The following is a 22,202-nucleotide window of genomic DNA, read 5'->3' on the forward strand; positions in this document are numbered from 1 at the left end:
TTTTTCTTAATCTTTCAAATTGTCACAAGATCCAGAAGTTTAATAACACACTTTTGGTATGGCCGTGGGTTTAAAAACAGGAACTGATGCATTGCTGGTGGGTGTACGAACAGGTACTGCTCGGGTGGGGCTAATTTGGCTGGGTCTATTAAAATAACAGAATGTCTATATAACCTTTGGCTCAGGAGTTTCGCTCGGAGGAATGTGTCCTACAAATAGGCTTGAAATGATGTACGGAGAGGGTTATTTATTGCAGCAATTTTGTAAAAGCAAAATATTTCCTGCAACCCAAATGTTCACCATTAGGAAACAAGTTATGTAACTTCTGACATTCCATCTGCTGGAATAATGCAGCTGTAAGGAGCGGCCAGGTAGCTCTTCGTGACTAGTATAGAAAGATCTCCAAGGTCTCGAGTTATGAAAAAAAGGCTGACGGAGACAGTATGGTAGGAGATAAGAGTTCATCTTTGCGCCTGCCTTTGTGCTGTGTTAGGAGGTAACACAGCGCCTATAACAGAGACCCACACATGGGAGTGTCTCTCTCATCCGTAGCAGTGCAGGGTTAGCAGGAGGCCCCCCTCCACGTGCCGAGCTCTTGCCATGTTGTGGCGCTGGTGTCCCTAGGACTGCGGAGTTTCCTGCATCGAGCTGGGTGAAGGAGTCACATGGATTTCTTAGCACCTGGCCAAGATATAACACACATCACTTCCCTGAAAAGATACAAGGAACCAGTAATAGCCATTACCTTGGAGGTGATGGTGGTGGGTGCGCTACTGGGAAGATGAAGGACATGGACCAGAAGGAAACTTTTCATTTTATACCTTTTTAATTTATTTTTACAATTTTGAGCCATTTTGTCCATTCATAAGATAAAAAGAGATAGTTGCGAGTTAGTGGCCTTGAAAGCACTAAGGACCCAGGGCCGTGGGAGCACAGAAGAGGGATAGCTCCTCCACCTGGCTGGGCTGGGGAGTCCTTCGAAGTTTACTGCATTACGTGATGCTCAGTTGAGGTCCTGAAGGTAAAGTGGCTGTTAACCAGGTCAAGTCTGGAGGGAATGAGAAGGGTGGGGGTGGGGAAGCGGGTGGAGAGATGGTTGGCAGGAAGGGAGCGGGCGCTGAGAAGGGGAGTCTGTCTCAGGTGGAGTGAGGAGCGTCTGTGAAGGCACAGAGGCGTGTTGAGCGACCCGCGCTTGCATCCGGCCATGCTGTGCGGTGGGCGCTGTAGCTCTGGGGAGGTGTGGGGCGGAGCGGGGCGTGCATTGCAGTGCAGGTGTCAGAGGCTGGGTCTTCTCCAGCGTCCTGTGCGATGATGAGTTCAAAAGCAAGGGAACGGCATGGTCAGATCTAGGCAGCAGCACGCAGGACGAATGGGAAAGGAGACTGGACGAATGTTGAGGTGGCCGTGCCGTGATCTAGGAAGCAATGCATCTCTCCCTGCAAAGCGAGTATGGCACTTAACTAATGCAACGCAGTTAGGTATTATCTTTTATGTATGTCTATCAGTACCTCCAATCAGATTGCAATTGCTCTGAGAACCCCTTTATTTACACTTATAGCACCATGACATAAATGCTTATTGGTTGGGCTTCCCTGATGGCGCAGTGGTTAAGAATCCGTCTACCGATGCAGGGGACACGGGTTCGATCCCTGGTCTGGGAAGACCCCACATGCCAAGAAGCAGCTAAGCCCGTGCACCACAAGTCCTGAGCCTGCACTCTAGAGCCCTCGAGCCACAACTACTGAAGCCCGTGTGCCTCGAGCCTGTGCTCCACCACAAAAGAAGCCACCGCAATGAGAAGCCCGTGCACCGCAATGAGGAGTAGCCCCCGCTCACTGCAACTAGAGAAAGCCCACGCGCAGCAACGAAGACCCAATGCAGCCAAAAAAAACCAAAACCAAACAAACAAAAAACTTATTGGTTGATTTTTTTTTGTTTTAAATAAACCTTTAATGGAATATATGTATAGAAAAGTGCTCAAGTCCAAGTGCACAGCCTCATGAATTATCACCAAGTGAACACACATGCATTAATTGGTTGATTATTATTCTGTTTCTTCCTTGTTAAAATTATGGTTAGAACCAGTGTGTGTGTGTTTTTTTTTTAACATCTTTATTGGAGTATAATTGCTTTACAATGGTGTGTTAGTTTCTGCTTTATAACAAAGTGAATCAGTTATACATATGTCCCCATATCTCTTCCCTCTTGCGTCTCCCTCCCTCCCACCCTCCCTATCCCACCCCTCTAGGTGGTCACAAAGCACCGAGCTGATCTCCCTGTGCTATGCGGCTGCTTCCCACTAGCTATCTGTTTTACGTTTGGTAGTGTATATATGTCCATGCCACTCTCTCACTTTGTCACATCTTACCCTTCCCCCTCCCCGTATCCTCAGGTCCATTCTCTAGTAGGTCTGTGTCTTTATTCCCATCTTGCCCCTAGGTTCTTCATGACCTTTTTTTTTTTTTTCTTAGATTCCATATATATGCTTTAGCATACGGTATTTGTTTTTCTCTTTCTGACTTACTTCACTCTGTATGACAGTCTCTAGGTCCATCCACCTCACTACAAATAACTCAATTTCGTTTCTTTTTATGGCTGAGTAATATCCCATTGTATATATGTGCCACATCTTCTTTATCCATTCATCTGTTGATGGGCACTTAGGTTGCTTCCATGTCCTGGCTATTGTAAATAGAGCTGCAATGAACATTTTGGTACATGACTCTTTGAATTCTGGTTTTCTCAGGGTATATGCCCAGTAGTGGGATTGCTGAGACCCAGTGTGTTTTACACACCCTCCCCACTTTGTCCTGGCCATGTTTAATCTGTGATGTACACACATACCCTAATTTCCATACTGCCAGCTTTAATCATTGTTCTTTGAGACGTCTTTGGGAAATATAAATCAGGTGGATTGTTGGAATAATATTTCTATTTTAAGTTATTTTAAATCTCACTTTATTTTGTCAGTTTGTTTGTTTACTATTAGATGTGCATTAAATGGTTATAAGTGAAAAAAATTGACCCCAGTCTGGAAAGAGTATTGGCATGGTGCATAGCCAGAAATTTTTTTCTTTTCCATCATTTCATAATGTTGGTAAAGGCTGAAAGTAATCCCAACTATTGCAAGGGTTTAGATATACTTTTCTTGCCACTGAATTTTCACATTTTCCTCCCAGTCCCAATTTCCTTTGTTCCCTTTTGAAGTAAGAGCCAATTGCTCGGAACATTCTTTGAATTTTTCTTTGGCCACGTTCATTACCATTTGTGCTTTTGTCTACTAGACTGTTAATATTCAGGGCCCCAAATCTCTCCATTATCTAAATGAGTGATCTCATTAATTAATCTAAGACTATTTTGTTGAGCACGTATGTGCTGAATTTAAATTGGAGGTGGGGTAGATAATTTGGATATTTAGAAGACCTATTTACAATTTTGTTACAAATTTTCGTCTGTAAAGTTTTAAGTCAGGAAGTGAAAGTTCTAGTTTGATACGCAGAGTCAAATAAAAAAATATATTTAAGGTTTGCATGAAGTAGATAAAAATAATTAACTAAATGTTCATTTTGATTTATATTTATTTATTCCTCTTGGGACTTGGAAGAAATGAAAGGGAGAATTATTCATTGGGAATTTAAGTTAGTATTATTCATCTAGGAGGGGCATGGTGCCCTGTGGGAGTTTTCCATTTTTACATGTGTATGCTTTTTTTCTGTATTTTTGAGTTTGCTTTTCTAGTTATCATTTAAGATTTCCTTTCTTTTCACTTGTAAAGACTCTTGTGTATCCTGAATGTGTCAGACTAGTTGTTTCCAGCCTCTGCATTACCCAGAACCTTTGTAATTACTTATTTTAGTCCCATGCCTCTGTGTGTGAATGATTTTATCTTCCGTACAAACTTGTGCTTTATGAAAAACATCCTGTAGAGATTGACAACGATGTAAGTGATCATGCATTAGCTTCTGGAAATTTTAGATCCCAATTTGTGATCGACTTAAAGCCAGTATTCAGGAACATTTTTTGAGCCTTATGCCTGGCTTAGCTGTATGTACCCAATCTTATTTTTCTTTCTTCTTTAGCACCAGTTTTTTGTTTGTTTGTTTGTTTGTTTTTGGTGGAGTGGCAGGAAGAGTCAGGTTTATTGAGGTATAATTTAAGTAAAACTCACCATCTACAATGTACAATTCTATGAGTTTTGACAAATGCATAAAGTTGTATAACGACTACCAAAGTCAAGACACAGTAATTCATCACCTCCGCAAATGTTCTAGTGCCCTTTATGGTTGACCGCCACACCCCACCCCAACCCCTGGCAACCACTGATCTCGTTGTTCCTATGGTTCCTCCTTTTCCAGAATGACACATAAGTGGACTCATTCAGCATGTGGCCTTTGGGTCTGGTTTCTTTCACTTAGCACAGTGCATTGGAGATTCACTTATAGTGGATGTATCAGTAGTTCATGCCTTTGTCTTGTTGAGTAGTGTTCCATTGTGTGGATACATCACAGTTTATCCAGCCATCAGTTGAAGAACATTTGGGTTATACCCAGTTTTTTGATATTATATATGAAGCTACTACAAGTATCTGTGTTCAGATTTTTGTGTGAACATAAATTTTCATTCCTATTGGGTAAAATACCTAGGAGTGTGATTATTTGGGTTGAATGGTAAATGGATATTTTAACTTTAAAGAAATGTTTTTGAATGAGGCTGCATTCCTACTAGCAGTCTATGAGAGTTCCAGTTACTCCACATCCTCTCCTCATCAGCAATGGCATTGCCTCTCTCTCTCTCTTTTTTTTTTTTTTGCTATTCTAAGAAGTATATAATGATATCTCACTGTGTTTTTAATTTGCATTTTCCTAATGACTAACAATGTTGGACATCTTTTCACATGCTTATTTTACATTTATATATCATCTTTGGTGAAAGTATTCAAATCTTCTGCTCAATTTTTAAAAATACTGGATTGTTTATATTCTCATCATTGGGTTTGAGAATTCTTTGTATACTTTGGATACAGGTTCTCTATCAGATATGTATATTGCAAATATTTTCTCCAAATCTGTGGCCTGTCTTTACTTTCCCTTTGTAAGTAATAAGTAATTTATGGGAAATTACTCTTGAGACTGTGTAAACATTTTGTTCCTTATCAAACTTTTGCCCCCTGGTTTTGGCACCTATTGATTTTCGAACTCCATCATTCCTTCTATAGTTTTTGGTTGGTATTTGATGCTAAGGAAGAGCTTCCCCTTCTTTCCTTTATTCTTCTCCTCCCTTCTTCCTTCTTTCCCCTTCCCTCCATTGTGGAGTCACAGCCCATCAATCATCCCAGCCAGCACAGTAATTCCCCTCTTTGCCTGTTGATTCAGAGGCACGAGGAGTCCAAAACATTATATATGCTTCTCAGCGAACAAAGCTTCTGGTTGCCAAAATTTGATATTATCAGTCTTCTTAACTCTGCCCTTCTAGTGGTTATGAAGTGGTATCTCAAAGTGATTTAATTTATATTTGCATGATGACCAACGGTATTGAGCCCTTTTAATGTGCTTATTGGCTAGTCATATTTCTTCCTTTGTGAAGTGTTCACATTTTTTGCCCATTCTTTTATTGGGTTGTTTCCTTTTAAAAATTGATTTGTAAGAGGTTTTTTGTTTTTTTTTAATGTATACATAAACGAGATATAGGCCTTTTTCAAATTTGTTTCTTTTTTTCTTTTCCCATTTGGATATAAGTTTTTTCTAGCATTTGTTGAAAAGACTTCCTTTTCCTAATAAATTGCTTTGCTATCTTTGTAGAAAATAAGTTGAACACATATAAATGTATTTGTGGATCCTCTATTCTGTTTCATGGATTTAGTCTTATGCCAGTACCACACTGTGTTGATTACCATGGCTGTATAATGAGTCTTGAAATTAAGCAGTGTAAGTCCTTGAACTTTTTGCTTCTTTCTCAAGATGTTTTGGGTATTCCAGTTTTTTCGCATTTCCATATACATTTTAGAATCAGCTTGTCAGTTTCTTTAAAAAGCCGATGGGGATTATTATTAGGATTGCATTGACTCCATAGATCAATTTGGGGAGAATTAACATCTGCAATACTGAGTCTTCCAATCCATGAACTGACTATATCTTTCCATTTATTTAGATCTTCTTTAATATCTTTCAGTCGTATTATATAGTTTTCCACTTAGTGGCCTTGTATATCTCTTATTTATTTTTTCTTAAGTACTGGTTCTTTTTTGATGTTATTCCAAATGGACTTGTTTCAGAATTCCATCTTAAAACTGTGTGATGTGAGTGTATCTAATGTCATTGATTCTTTTAGCTAAATGACCTTGTATTTTATGGTCATGTATGGATCTTCCTAAATTCACGTATATATTCTAGTAGTTATTTTGTAGGTGGGATTTGTTATATAGTTAATCACGTTGTCTAGGAATAAAATTACTTTTAACTCTTCCTTTTCAATTTTAGTAAGTTTTATTTCCTTTTCTTATTGCACTGGCTAAGACCTCACAATGTTGAATAGAAGGTGTGAGATTAGGCATTCTGGCCTTTTCTAATCTGAAATGCTTTGTACTTTGTTTATCCCACAGCTCAGAGAGGTCTTATTGACATTCTGTTTTATCATTGATCTCAGCATCATATTTAATTCCTTTATATCATTTACAATAAATTACAGTTATTTCATTTGTTTACTACTCTATTGTCTGCCCCTTACACAAACCCACAAGTCTCTTATGGAAAAACTCTGTCTTCACCAACATATAGCACGGTGACTCTTAGTAGACACTCAGTAAATGCTTTGTCAAATGAGTAAATTTTGGTAGGAACTTTTTGCAGTTATGCAGTCTATCCTCCTTCCCAGTGTTTGAATCTCCTTGGTAAAACCTAGGACAGGTATTATTTCTTACAAGATTTTTTTCATATTTTTCTTTCCCTCTTTTTAATTTTTTAGGTGGTTATATTTCAATTTCCTATAGAAACCACGCATATTTAATGCTTTCAAAAGTTCTTAATTGATCTTTTATAAAAGATAATACAGGGCTTCCCTGGTGGCGCAGTGGTTGGGAACCTGCCTGCCAATTCAGGGGACATGGGTTCGAGCCCTGGTCTGGGAGGATCCCACATGCCACGGAGCAACTGGGCCCTTGAGCCGCAACTGCTGAGCCTGTGCGTCTGGAGCCTGTGCTCCGCAACAAGAGAGGCCGCGATAGTGAGAGGCCCGCGCTCTGCGATGAAGAGTGGCCCTCGCTTGCCGCAACTGGAGACAGCCCTCGCACAGAAATGAAGACCCAACACAGCCAGAAATAAATAATAAATAAATAATAAATTAATTTAAAAAAAAAGATAATACAATTCTTTCTACTAATTTTTTTTTTTTTAATTTTTATTTATTTATTTTTGGCTGTGTTGGGTCTTCATTTCTGTGCGAGGGCTTTCTCTAGTTGTGGCAAGTGGGGGCCACTCTTCATCGCGGTGCGCGGGCCTCTCATTATCGCGGCCTCTCTTGTTGCGGAGCACAGGCTCCAGACGCGCAGGCTCAGTAATTGTGGCTCACGGGCCCAGTTGCTCCGTGGCATGTGGGATCTTCCCAGACCAGGGCTCGAACCCGTGTCCCCTGCATTGGCAGGCAGATTCTCAACCACTGCGCCACCAGGGAAGCCCTCTACTAATTTTTGCAAAATATTTTAGTGGCAAATTGGGATAGTTTGCCTTTCCTGGATATTACATACACTCGGAAGTTAATCAGTATTCAGGCAGTTTGCAGTGGTTCAAATATAGAAACAAGGGTAAACACATTCCACAGTTACCTAGTAAGCAGGTGTTGGGTCACTACTTTTTATTCTTTGAAATCTGGAGAAATCGCACCAATGAAGTGAACCAGTTAGGCAAATTATTTCCTTATTTTTGCCCTTTAGCTTTTGTTCTAATCTGAGTAATGCTTCATTTTTTTTTTTTAATGTAATTTAAGTCTAATGAAGGTAAATTGCATTCAGCCTGGAACACAATGATCTAGGATGTATCCAAAAGGCAAAATATCTTTCTTCTGGCTGCTCCATTTTAACAGCTGCTGTGATAGAAAGTAATGCTTCAGTTTATGTACAGACAGGAGGAAAATACTGTTTTTTTCCCCCTATACGATGTTCCAAATAATTCTTTGGCTTATCTTACACATTGATGATGGAAATTGCATTAAAGAAGTAGGTAACAACATATTAAGTTGGATGTGTATTCATTCAACTCCCTTTCTTCATCCTCCTCCTTCTTTCTTTCCCCTCCCTTCCAATTTACAGGTGGAGATTTCAACAGTCCTCCACCGATAATGGAGAGAATAAATAGACATTCAGTAAGATTTAGAGGACCAGGACAACCCTATCAACCAACTTGGCCTAATTGCCTTTTTACTTTATTTAATGAAACACTCCACCCTATATACTCTTTTTCTTTTTTTTTTTTTTTCAAGTACCCTTGGAACATTCACCTAGAGGGACCAAGTTTGGGACCAAAACCAAGTTTCAATAAATTTAAAAGCATTGGAAGTCCTACTGAATGTGTTCTCTGACCACAACAGAATTAAACAGAAATCAATATCCCAAAAATACGTGAAAAAAAACCTCCCAAATATCTGGAAATTAAACTACACATTCCTGAATGACTCATGAGCCAAAGAAGAAATGACAAGGGAAATCGGAAATTACTCTGAAATGAATGAGAACAAAAAGTCAACCTTTCTCTTATTTAAAATAAAAATATTAACATGCAAATCGGTAGAGATTCACATCTTCAGTTCTTCCTACTCATCTGCTTCTTGAATTCCCTACTCCCTCCATATGTTGGCCTCGCTGCAGTTCCTTGACAATATGAGCACGGCCGTGCTCCTGCTGGAGCTGTGCACCCAGCCCCTGTTAGTCTGGTCTTGCCTATTTAACCAAGTAGTCCAAATACCTTTCTTCTAGTTCCACTGAACAAACATTTACCGTTTTCAAAGGTCATGTTCCTGGAAGCATGGAGGGGAATTTATGGGGCAACAACAGACAAGCTCAAGTTATATAACTCTCATGTTAACTTGAATGAAAATCTTGTCAAAGCTGCTTCCTTCCTGTCCTACCTGGGGAGTTCTGATCTACCTTTGCCCAACATTTTAGACTTTTTGTGAGTCTTCCTTCACTTTTTTTTTGTGTGACTTCTGTCTCTCCTAACAATCCTTTAATTGTTTGGACCTTCTCATTGCTTTTGACTTTTCATAGTCTTCCAGTATCTCTGCGCTCAGTCTGGTGTCAGCTTGTCCTCTCCAGCTTCATTCATTCACTGAGGCTTGACTAGGTGCGAGGCATTGAGCTGGCCACTGGGTTTGGTACTGGGGTGGGAGACTTGTAAATCAGATAATTAACCAGGGTGAGCACTTTGGCAGAGGCATGTTGGAAGGGCCATGCAAACAAACATTCTTTCAACACATATTTATTGGCCTCCCACTGTGTAACAGGCACTGTGCAATGGGGGTGGTATCCCGGGCAGAAGGTACTGATTGCTTGAAGATGAGGCGTGGAGTTGTGAAGGAGAAAAGCACCATCTGGGAATGGGTGATCTGCTCTGGCACGAGGTATTTGGTAGGGACTTGGAGGGACTTGAGCTAATAAGTGGTGAGAGAAAAGGCTAGAAAGGTTAGGAAAGTACTTCCTTTTTTTTTCTTAAGGGAGTTTGAGTTCTGTTTCTGTGGGTGTAGCATTTATTAGCTCCATGGTGACTCTTACCAACTTCTGTATTACCTGTATCTCTGATTTCTTTGGTTAATCTTCCACTTGTTCTGGTGACCAGTAGCACTAAGTGGTGGTAACCACTAGCACTGTTAATTGTGCATTTTTTAGAAGTGGGAGGGGGGTTGCCAAGAGAGAAGGAACCTCAAAGCAAGGAACTAGGTGTGTGATCCTCTTACTTTACCTGGATTATTTCCTTTTAGGCATACCTGGATTATTTCCTTTTAGGCATTAAGTAGCCTCTTGAAACCCCCTTTTGTATTTTAAGGGTAGGGGAGGAAGAGGTTGAAACAAATGAATTTGAAAACACCCTGTGGGATAAAATTTACATTCATCGCCCACCCTGAAATTTTTTATTCTTTTTCTTTAGGTTTCTTGCTATTTAAAGATTTTTGTTTGAATGAAATTAATGAAGCTGTACCTCAGGTGAAGTTTTATGAAGAGGTAAGAAGTGACTGTTTTATCAATGCTTTTATTTCAAAAGCATATTTAAACTGTACTTTGGAAAATATTAAGACTACTAGATATCTTAGAAATTTGTCAAAAGTAATTAGTACTACAAGATATAGTTTATTAGAGATGCTGACAACAACTATAAAAATCATATTTTTAAAGCTCTATAGTGTTCTGGAATCAGTGAGGAAGAGTTGGACTAAAATTCCAGAGGAGGGAGAATCATTCAGAGGTGCACTGAGCATTACCAGCCATTTTATTTTCTGCAGAAGCTTGCTGATTCTGGACACAGAAGCCGAGGCAGGGGGCTGCTACTGGGTGAAAGAGAAACTAGCAAAGTTTTATGGTCACACATTACTAGAGTGACAAATTGGAGACTTGGTGGGAAAGGGTGGCCTCAAACCCACAGCTGGTTCTCCCAGCAAGACATTGGGAGGGGATCTGAAGAGGCAGGCCAAGAGCTTCTGGAAGACGCATTGAAACCTCCCACAGCCTTGTGGTATTAAACGGTATTGAAATGTACACCTGTTGTGGCAGGAATCCAAAAACAGAACAGGCAAGAGATGAAAACCCCACTGAAGAGCCATAACCACTTATCACCTGGGGCGGCGGCTGGTCCAGGTGTGGTGGGCAGATGAGAATCCAACTTTGGCCCCTGGCAGGAGGCTGCTTCTGGAAGACAGAAAAACCAGAAGAGGTTTCTGGATCTGGAGTAAACAGATGAAGCTGGGAATTCCCTGGCGGTCCAGTGGTTAGGACTGCGTGCTCTCACTGCCAAGGGCCTGGGTTCAGTCCCTGGTCAGGGAACTAGGGTCCCATAGCCGTGCGGTGCAGACAAACCCTCACCCTCCCATCCCCCAAAAAACCCCCCAAAAACAATAAAAAAATTATAACATCAAACATATTAAAAAAAAAAAAAACGATGAAGCTGGAGGAACCCCCAAAACATGATGAGTCCCCTGCTCAAGACACATGCCAAGTTTTGAAGCTCGAGTGGGCCGGGGGCCAAAGAGCTATCCTGAAGACTTCTTAAGGGCAGAACTGAATCCAGTGCTGAGGAGACAGAGATCTCATTGAACTCCATGGAGACCCAGGCCTTAGGAACAGGGACCAACCAGAGGCAGACTGAGTCCTACACAAATGGCAGACCAGACCAGCCCAGCTCAACCCCCTGTTGGGTGATGAACTCCCTCTCTACCTGTGCAGCAGAGAATAAGGGGAGCCCTCTGTCTATTTTGCAGGTAGAAAATAACAGTATATAGAGACTCTCCAATCTTCACCATACAGTAAAAAATGATTTTCCATCTAAGAAGCAAGATCACGTGACTTATAAACAAGGCAATAGAAGCAGACCTGCAGATGAATCAGATATTGGAGTTAGCTGACAAGTACCTGAAAATAACTGTAAATAATATGTTCCAGACAATAGAGGAAAAGATGGACAAAATAATTAGATGGAGGAATAGAGAGTTTCAGCATAATTTGAATGTATTGTGGAAAACCAAACAGATATTCTAGAACATAAAGTATTTGAAATTAGAACCTAGTGGTTAGAACCAGTAGCAGATTGTCACAATGTGAGACATGATTAATGAATAGGGAAGCAGGTCAGAAGGTCATCTCAAACCGAAATACAGAGAAAAAAGAATATAAAAAAGAAATAAGGGCGTTAGAGACATGTGAGGCATGCCTAAAATGTCTAACACATGTAAAGTTGGACTCCCAGAAAGGAAGAGAGAGAATGGGAAAGAAGCAGTATTTGAGGATATAATACTAAGAATATTACAAAATGATGAAAGTCAGCAGCTTACAGATTCAAAAAACTTAGCAGAATGAGTACAGAGGAAACGTATCTTTGCACATCAGTATAAGACTGTGGAAACCTGTGACAGAGAGAAAATTTTAAAAGCAACCAGAGGTTAGAAAAAGGCACCTCATTTTTAAAGGGGCAGTAATATGAACGAAACGACTGTGACATATTAAAATAAATGATTAAGAAAAAAGAAAGACAGACAATGAAATGTCCATATTTAAAGTAATGAGAGAAAAAAGCTGCCAACCTAGAATTCTTTCCTCAGCCAAAACTTCCTTCAAAAATGAAGGTGAAACAAAGATATTTTCAGATGAAAACTGAGAGAATTTGTCAGTAGTGGAACTGCATTACCATAAATACTAAAGGGAGCTACTGTAAGCAGAAGGGAAATTACCCCAGATGGAAATGCAGGAAGGAATGAAAGACATCATAAAGGGTAAATGTGTATGTGAAATATATGAGTGTTGACCATACAAAACTATAATATGTTTTTAGAGTTTAAAGTGTGTGTAAAACTAAAATGTATGAGAGTAGCACAAAAGGCAGGAGAGGGGTTAATAAAGTTAAAATATTTTAAGATTCTAGGATTATTGGGGATAGTAAAAGTAATAATTTGCATTGACTTGTAAAGGATGCATATTGTAATCTCTAAGGTAACTTTTAAAAGAATAAAATATGTATGTTAAAAGAGAGGAGATATGGAATAAAACAACATTGTATTAATCCAAAAAAAAAAAAAGAATAAAAGGTGGACATAAAGTAGGAGGTCAAATTGAAAATAAAGAGTAAGGTGGTAGCTATAAATTCATCTATATAAATATTGATGATTAACATTTAATATAAATGGACTAAATACTCCCAGTAAAAGACCAAGTTTGTCAGACTGGATAAATAACCAAAACCATGTTATATACTGCTTACAAGTGAGATGCTTTATTTATGTATTTTAAGATAATTTTATTTTTTGATTAACCTATAGTTGCTGTACAATATTATATAAGTTACAGGTGTACAGTATAGTGATTCAATTTTTTTTTTTTAATTTTTAAAGAAGTGACATACTTTAAACAGAAGTATGGAAGAGGATATGTAATATACACACTAACTGAAGCAAAGCTGGTATAGCTATACTAATATCAGACAAAGTACATGGCAATGCTACTTTGAGATAAAGAGAGATTATTTCATAATGATTGAGGAGTCAGCATCTGTATCTTACAAATAACAGAACTTTAAAATATTTAAAGCAAAAATTGGCAGGAAGATCCAAAACAAAATAATTCTACAACCCTAGTGGGATACCCACATACTTCAAGAGCTTGTAGAACAAACAGGCAAAAAATTAGTAAGGATATAGAAGATCTTAATAAAGTGATGAATAAACTTGACCTAATTGACCCAGCAAAAACAGAGTTTTGCATTCTTTAAACTACATATGAAACATTTACCAAAATAGATCATATGCTGGACCCTAAAGAAAACTTTCTACAAATTTCAAGATTGAAATTGTTCAGAGTATGTTCTCTGACCACAGTGGACCTAAGCTCAAATTTAATAAGTGTTAAGTAAGAAATCCTTAGCTGCCTGGAAACAAATAACTTCTAAATAATTTATGGGTCAAAGAGGAAATTAAAATTGAAATTAGAGAATATATTAATTGAAATATATTTTAGAAATGACATATGCTAATATTATTAGCATGATCTGTCTTTACCCTAAAACATTTGAAATGGTCCAAAGAAAGCATGGCATAATTAGGGCTGATATTAGTAATCTTTGTATCTTTGAAAATTGGAAGAATATTCCCTTTTTTCCTGGTTTATTGATATACATGAAAATGACATTTTTCTACATTTTAAAAATTATATTAATGTATTTCCAGGAAGAATGATCAAATGATGATGCACATTTAGCATCATGTGAAAAAAAAGTAAGCTAAATCCAAAAGGATTCCACTGAGTATGAAGTGACTTTATTATTTCAGTCTGAATCAGGCGTTTTATCTGGACGAGACTCACAGCTTGATGTGTCAAAAATTTTTTTTCTTTCCTGTGTTCTTAAAAGCTTCACCTCTCCAATTTCAGCATGTACTCAGCTGCTTTGTCAAATAGAAAGCAATCTCCTTTAGTAGATGAAACAGATGGGCAACCTACATAGTTATTTCTTAAGCACTTCTGGCCAGTATGGTGGTGACTACTGCTGATGTGTTTCCATTTGAACTTTAGGCATCGGAGTTTCTCTTCGTTAGCTTGTTCTGCAGCTCTTCTCTCCTCTCTCCTGGCCTGGTGTGATGGATCTGGCCTATCAGGTTATCCCCTTGGAGGAAAATGCTTCAGGGCTCCTCAGCAACTTGCTTTGTGTTCTTTAATTGACAATACCATCCACCTTGGAGTTTCAAATACAGTTGTGTAAGTCAGTACAGCCTCCAAGATTGAAGTTATCAGTCATTCTGACTCCTTGGTTTCACCAGCCTAGTGGATTCTTTAATTTCTAGTTTTATGATCCTGATCCCTAGAAAACTCTGTTGTCAGATATCTTGCAATGTGTATGTTGTCCATTGTATTTCCATTTTTCTGTGTCCGCAGACTTTTAGTGGTTACCCATTTTCCTGTGGTCTAAAGTCCTAATTGCTTCTTCCAACACTCACATATCTCTGCGTTAGTTATCGCTTACCTTTCCCTCTTTATCTTTCACTACCTTCTCACGTAGACCTTCCAGTAACCAATATTACCTGAACCCACCGAGCCCAATTCTTCTTTTTATTACTTTCCTTATGTCCTTCCCCCAGCCTAGGATGCAGTTTCCCCTTCTCGGCTTGTGGAAAGCCTTGCTTCGTTTAAGGCCAAGGTCAGTTTCTGTATTCTCCCATGAAGCCTGTCTGTACAGTCATCCCAGTCTTCCATGACTGCTTTGCTTCTCTGATTCTTACACTATCTGTCGCCTGTAATGCCCATGGAGTACTTAATATATGCTTGCTGCTGGGGTGTGTGTGTGTCATCAGTATTTTCACTTGCCCATTGTTTGACTCCTAGACAGCAGGCCCAGCTAGGATCTAGGTGCAGCTGTGCCCCTCTCACTTGCTGTGGGATATGGTGCTGGTCATTGAGCAAACCCTGAAGCATCTACCTTGTGTCAGACCCAGAGCTTACAAATGTGAACCAAGACACTGTCCTGTACTTGAGCTCATAGAATGGGGACTTAATATTTGAGCATCTCTTACTTTATGAAATGAGGTTAGTAATCATCTCCTGCTATTTCACAGGCTAATTGAGAGTCTCAAATGGGATGCCAGATGGACAGTTGCTTTCTAAACTGTAATATCTATAATATGCTGATTAGATATATGCTGTAACATGGTGGTAAAGAGTTCCAGCTCTAAACTGAGAACATCTGGATTTGGATTTGGACACTGCTAGTGACTAGCTGCCTGAAGTTGGGCAAGGAGTCTTGCTTCACTCTATCTGGGTTTCCTCAGCTAAAAATTAGGGTGATAGCAGTGTCTGTCCTTAGGGTTGTCATGTGTGTATGCAACACACCAGAACAGCACCTGACACGTAGCTACTGCTCGGTGTGTTGGTTTATACACTTCCTTGTTCCAGTTAGATTTAGAGGCAGCTTATAAAAATATTTATATTACACCTAGATTTAATGATAAATCACGGAAAACAGAAAATATAAGATCAGAGGTAAAGTTACTACGCAGACTTTTCTTCACTCATGCAACCAGTATTTATCAAACACTAATGCTGGGAAGCATTGTTTGGATGAACAAGATGGACAAAGTCTGTGCTCTCTTTGAGCTCCTATTTTTGTTGAAACAGACAATAAACCAGTAATAAATGAATAGGAAATATATCAGGAAATGATAACTGCTATGCAGTGATTCAAAACAGACTCACAACTCAATGTGATGTATTGTGATTTGGTGGCCACCTTAAATTGCTGGGTCAAAGACTGACTTCTGAGGAGGTGCATTTTAGTGGAGTAATTTCAGATATTGTGTTTATCCTTTGTGGCTTTCACTTAGTTTCTTGAATCTGTCAATTTATATGTTTCACCAAATCTGGTAAAATTTGGGCCATTATAAAACATTATTTCTACCCCAGTCTCTTTGTTTTCCTCTCTCTAGAATTCCAATCATAAGTATGTTTGATCTTTCGATATTATCCTAGATATCACTGATTCCCTGTTCCATTTTTCCCCCCCAATTTTTTTTCTTTCTTTTCTTCAGATTAGATAATTTTTATGGAGCTGTCTTCAAATTCATTGATTCTTTTGCCAACTCTAGCCTGTGATTATGTCCATCCATTGAATTTTTTTTCACATAAGATTTCCATGTGGTTATTTTCTTAGTTACTATTTTTCTGCTGCTATTTCCTATCTTCTTATTCATTACATGCATATTTTCTGTACATCTTTTAGTATAGTTTTAACGACTCCTTTAAAATCCTTGTCTGATAATTCCATCAGAATCATCTTGGATTGGTCTTCACTGATGGTCTGTTCTCTTACGTGTGAGCTACATTTCTCTGTTTCTTCATAGATAGAGTAATTTTAGATTGTATCTTGTCCATTGATATTGTAGACTCTAAACTCTGCTTCTCCAAAGGGTATTGATTTTTTTTGTCTCAGCAGTTAATTTGGCTTACTCAGACTTGATGCTCTGTCTTCTCATACAGTGGGTAGCAACTGAATCTTGTTCAGATCTTTTAACCTTAGCTGGACTGCTTTGGGTCTGTCATGCTCACATGTCATTATGGGGTCCAGCAGAGATTTTGAGAGTTTGTACGTAAAATTTTGGAGCTCTGCTCTGGCTCTTCATTTTCAGGAATATCCTCTCTTACTTTCCAGCTTCTGTTTGATGCCCCTTTTCCATTATCTGTGTACTTTTGGTCACTCTCCAGTGGTCCAGTGTAGTTGGGTTTTATGTATGTCCAGAATTGTTGTTAGAGTTTAGTTCACTATTACCTGAAGGAGGGCCCTGGTTTGTGATATATTTTGAATATAAAGCCAACATGACTGGCTGATGAATTGGATATAGGGGGTGGTGGGGACAGGGGTGTGAGCAAAAGAGCAGAATCAATGATGATTATTGCATTTTTTTGGCTACATGTTCAGCTGTGAGCTTTGTAACCACCACAGCAGAAAGGGAGGACTACACGGTTAGTGAATGTTCATCATTGATGGCGAAGCTTCTGTTCTGCTGTAGTAGAGTACAGAGTAGAGACTTTTCACCTTGAACTCGGGCCTCTGCCTGCTCAGGTTCCCTGGACAACCTGACTGCCAGAATTAGGGGTGGCATTTGCTCTGCACATCAGGACATCCTGTCTAGAGCCAATTGATACTTGACTGCATGTTCTTTAATTAGTGGTCTTACTGATAATAGAAAGTGAATTACAGCCAGGGATGCTTTAGGCTGTTTCTTTGCCTACTAAGAATTAACCTTTTCTGTCGTTCAAGTTGGAGTTTATGAGATATGAGGCACTTACTAAAGCCAGAATTGTGGTTCAGATCATCATTTGTGCAAGAAACTAGAATTTTCTGTATCGTCAGATTATTACAGTTCATAGAAAACTCCCATAGAATCAGCATTTGCTTGACCAGGTGTCAGCTTGCTTTATAGGTCCCCAGAACATAGACTTAGGTTTCATTACACTTGTTTTCAAGGATAATGATTCCATGAAGGTTTAGTTTTCCTAGAGTTTGTATGTTTAGGCAGAAACGTTTGCCTTTGGTTCACTAACAGTCCACCTGTTCTATCCTAGCATTCTGGCATTAATTTCTGGAACTTACTAAAACAAAACATCAAAAGAAATCTACCAAACTAGAGTCCTTTGTTTGTTTTCTGACTCTGCCTCAGATTTCTGTGTCTGGCTTCTGTTTCCTTGCAGCTACCATACTTGCATCTGGCATGGTATTTGAACCTTTAGACATGTTCTCCTGAATTAACCTTGGATGATTAAGCCCAGGTCCTTTGGTTATGCCAACATTGCTGAATTGCTCCTTCATTAAAAAAGTGTTTTCCTTCTGGAGAAAAGTATAATTTGAAAAGATACATGCACCCCAGTATTCATAGCAGCACTATTTACAGTAGCCAAGACATGGAAGCAACCTAAATGTCCACCGACAGATGAATGGATTAAGAAGATGTGGTGTGTGTGTGTGTGTGTGTGTGTGTGTGTGTGTGTGTGTGTGTGTGTACACACACACAATGGAATATTACTCAGCCATACAAAAGAATGAAATAATGCCATTTGCAGCAACATGGGTGGACGTAGAGGTTATCATAGTAAGTGAAGTAAACCAGACAGAGAAAGACAAATATATGATATTGCTTATATGTGGAATCTAAAAAAATGATACAAACGAACTTATTTACAAAACAGAAATAGACTCATAGACATAGAAAACAAACTTATGGTTACCAAAAGATGGGGGGGGAGGGATCAATTAGCAGTTTGGGGTTAAAATATACACACTACTCTATATAAAACAGATAACCAACAAGGACCTACTGTATAGCACAGGGAACTATACTCAATACCTTATAATAACTTATAATGGAAGAGAATGTAAAAAAAGAATATATGTGTGTGTGTGTGTGTATGTGTGTGTATATATATACAGTGAGGGGTGAGGGGAGTGAGAACAAGCCATCATAACTCTTAGAACTGGATTACAGACAAATTTAAATTATTTGTGCTTTGGAAAGGAGAATTGGCAAGGATGAATGGTCCATGGCTGGTGCATCGTAAGTTAATTGTAACCATGGCAGTATTTGTTTCCTAATATTGTGTTTCTAAATTTAAGCGACAAGGTTCATCATAGGAAAAAATCCATTCATATGTTCCAAGTTGAATTTAAATTATTCCAACTTCATTATTACAACATTAGAAGTAGTTGTTTCCTGTGGAATGGCCGATTCAAGTAATTTGCTTGATCTCATGTGGAAGTGGTTTCTGCTAAGACTAGTAATATCCTTCAATAAAGGAAGTTTCTAGGAAGACAATACCTAACAACGGTAACTTTTAACCATCCAGATAAAAGAATATGAAAAGCTTGAGAATGAGGAAGATCGCCTTTGTAGAAGTCGACAAATTTATGATACTTACATCATGAAGGAGCTGCTGTCTTGTTCACATGTAAGTATCTCTTTTTGTTTTATTACTTTAGTATGGGTAAATATGAGACAGCCTTCAAACATTTCCAGAATGAAAGTTAAAGTAGGAGGAAGAGGTTTAAAAATTAAATGATATTCATCCAGGATGGAACCCATTTCTTCGGTTTTTGTCATTTGTTTCCTGATAATACTGATCCGGTATCTGTTGCTCCATATACTCTTGGTATGTTTCCAAAAGTGGATACTTTCACTGCAAACATTGATAAAATGGCTAATGCAGATCAATGGAAGAAAAAGCCAACCTCAATTCTAGACTTTCTAAAGGAAATTAAGCTTTATTGTTTTTCATTTAGCTCTCCTTTAACAGTTAGACTAATCATATATTGATCAATAAAAATCTTAAATGCTTTCTTTGAATTAATAAGGAGGATTGTAATTATTATGTTAATGTAATTCATTAATAGTTGAAGGATGGTTGAAACCATTTTTTTTCCTTGTATTGATAAATCAGAGAAACAATCTAATTCAGTCATTAGGATAAACTAGGTTCCTAGGAAATTATTCCACCAGGAGTGAGTGGAATAATTAATAATGAAAATTTACCATGTAATCTCTCTACATGAAGACTGTTTTCCAAAGGAGTATCCTCAGAGCCCTGGGCTGCTGTGTCCAGTGCAGTAGCCACTAGCCACGTGTGGGTATTTAAATTGTTTAAGTTAATTAAAGCGAAATGGAATTAAAAGTTTAATTCCTCATGAGCCACATTTCAAGGGCTCAATACCCACGTGTGGCTGGTAACCCGCGTCAGCCCAGGTTCACCGCACTTCCAGCATCGCAGAGAGCCTGACTGGACAGCACTGCTCACGACAGTGATATATGTTCGTGCTTCTGTGTTTACTGTGTTGTCTACAGTGCTTACCGAACTTCTGAGCTAGAGTTAGTCGTAATGCTCTGTGCCTTGCTACCGTGCTGGGGAATGGTTGAACCTTGGTAAATGCCAGGTGTTCACTGTGAAAGCCTCTGTAAACATAGTTTTCGTATAGGTCAACAATTTAGAGGGTTTTTAGCAGTGTGATATGCTTTTTAAGCTCTTCTTCTTGTGCATTGCTGCAGACGTAATTTGAAGTTTTGGGGGAGGACAGAGTGCGTAATTTTTGTCAGTGTGAGTTTCATTCTTTTAGAACCAATTCCTCTCCCCTGTGGTTACAGCAAGACTTTCCTTACCCTAGAGTCTTTTCAACACTGTGATATAGCTTTGCGGTCCTGACGTTTAATTCTTAGGTATATTTTCATGCATTCACTTTCTCTCATATAATAGAAATTTTACATTTTTAGGACCCCAGTATCAGCCAGTTGAGGGATGATGCATTTAGTAAGGTGATAATACGATTCCTTACACCTTTTTTTAATCGAAGTCATCTTGATCTCCTGTGGGATTAGATATGTCAGTTGGATGCCGCCGTGCTCAGCATCCTTCTCGACATGGTGTCTAAGAACTCTGGAAGCTCAGAGGAGCAGTCGTCTGTTTGGCTTGCCCGCAGAATCCAACAGATTTTTTAAAGAATGCATGTTGATGGAATCCCTATAGGTTACTGCTTAGTAATTTTTGTGTTAAATTATATGTTTGACATTGTAAAACATACAGAGGTTTGCTCTGTTTTATATTTGTGGAAAAAACATTGTTTTTTTGATTTTTAAAAGCCATTCTCAAAGCAAGCTGTAGAACATGTGCAAAGTCATCTATCCAAGAAACAAGTGACATCAACTCTTTTTCAGGTAAGATACAATGCTTTCCCAATAAATGTTTCTAATTTGCTTAACAATTGGATTTGGGGACATTCTTTGCATGTGTGAAAGTGCTGGGGGAATTGACATATGAGGCTTTATTTCTTACGTGGAGGTTTATCTGGAAGAACTGAAGTTTAATATTGTCTGTCTTCTCATTGAAATGTGCTGTTCTGCTGACATCCTTCGTGAAGGCTTTCCTGAAAAAGGCCACTGGAGCGTTCTTGTAATGTTGTTTTCTATAAATCAATCAAGACAAGACATTGGAGGAAAAAGCCTTTTCCTATTTGACATCCCAGGCACCTGTGATGAGCAGGGACTTGACAAGATTTACTTTCTAGTGGTACAGGTGTTGACCCCCACGGTGATTATCCCCCAGATGAAATAGATCCATTTTCAAGAGTCAAGAGGGAATGTTTGAACGGCCTTGGGGTCGTGACTGAGGAACTGGACTTTGCCTTGGCTCCTGGTATCTTGAACACAACACAGTCATGCAGATTTAAATGACAGGCCTCAGAAAACTTGATCCACAACTGATGGGCCGATGTATTTGCTGATCTTCAGATGTAATGGTTTCTCCTCCCCAAAGCCTTTTCTCTCATCCTGTGGGTTTTCTACAGAGGTGGCAGCTTGCAAGGACATGGTCAAATTTTCAAGTGGATAATGTACTTTTCATGTTTCTATGAGTCACAAGAAATAGGAAAGAATGCCATTCATTAATGTAGTGATTTTCATAAATGAAAAAAATTAATTTATCCATTTCCTGGATTATTCAGTAATTTACAGAGAAGTAAGTTGATTTTTACCTAGGTGCCTTATGATAGGTTTTATTTACATACAAAATGAATCTGATGATTTTATAGAGAAAATATTGATTTGGCTCTGAGAACATTTGGGTACAGTAACAAACTGCGTGCTGCCTTTCTGCCAAAATAATTAGATGGACTTTTCTTAAAATGTAGTACCTTTTATAGTCTAGTTGGTTATAAGCTTGGGCTCTGAAATTAAGTGCCCTGGATTTCGAGACCCTGGGCAAGCTACCATACCTCTCCTCCCTTCAGTTTTCCCATCTGTGAAGTGGAAGTGACAGCGGGCTCTCCCGCAAACGGGGGTCTTGAGGATTCAGTGCATGTGAATTGCTTTGCACTAGGCCTGTCTGTTGCCATACTCCACAAATGTCAGCTCTTATCAAACATTGTACATTCAAAAAGTGCAACGTGAATGTCTGCTGTTTGTTGCCTTCGTGATATTTTCATGTCAGAACTTCAGTT

General features: G+C 38.8%; 1 protein-coding gene across 7 annotated transcripts in view; it reads left to right on the plus strand.

The window, feature by feature from the left end:
- The window catches only part of LOC309610921 (G protein-coupled receptor kinase 3), a 124,310-nt gene that overhangs the window by 46,457 nt on the left and 55,651 nt on the right, over positions 1-22,202 (plus strand). For 3 of the 7 annotated variants that reach the window (XR_014234232.1, XM_082354475.1, XM_082354476.1), the window contains exons 3-5: positions 10,131-10,204; positions 19,067-19,168; positions 20,848-20,922. Coding sequence is in view for 6 of the 7 variants with exons in the window: in XM_082354475.1 (XP_082210601.1) it covers positions 10,131-10,204; positions 19,067-19,168; positions 20,848-20,922 (251 nt within the window). In the remaining variant the exon portion in view is untranslated. Of the gene's footprint in view, positions 1-9,587; positions 9,607-10,130; positions 10,205-19,066; positions 19,169-20,847; positions 20,923-21,125; positions 21,597-22,202 lie in introns of those variants that run through there. The other 4 variants (XM_082354477.1, XM_082354478.1, XM_082354479.1 and 1 more) reach the window with 3 other exon arrangements.

The sequence above is a fragment of the Balaenoptera borealis genome, assembly GCF_965194805.1.
Source record: "Balaenoptera borealis genome assembly, chromosome: 14".
NCBI classification, from domain to species: Eukaryota; Metazoa; Chordata; class Mammalia; order Artiodactyla; family Balaenopteridae; genus Balaenoptera; species Balaenoptera borealis.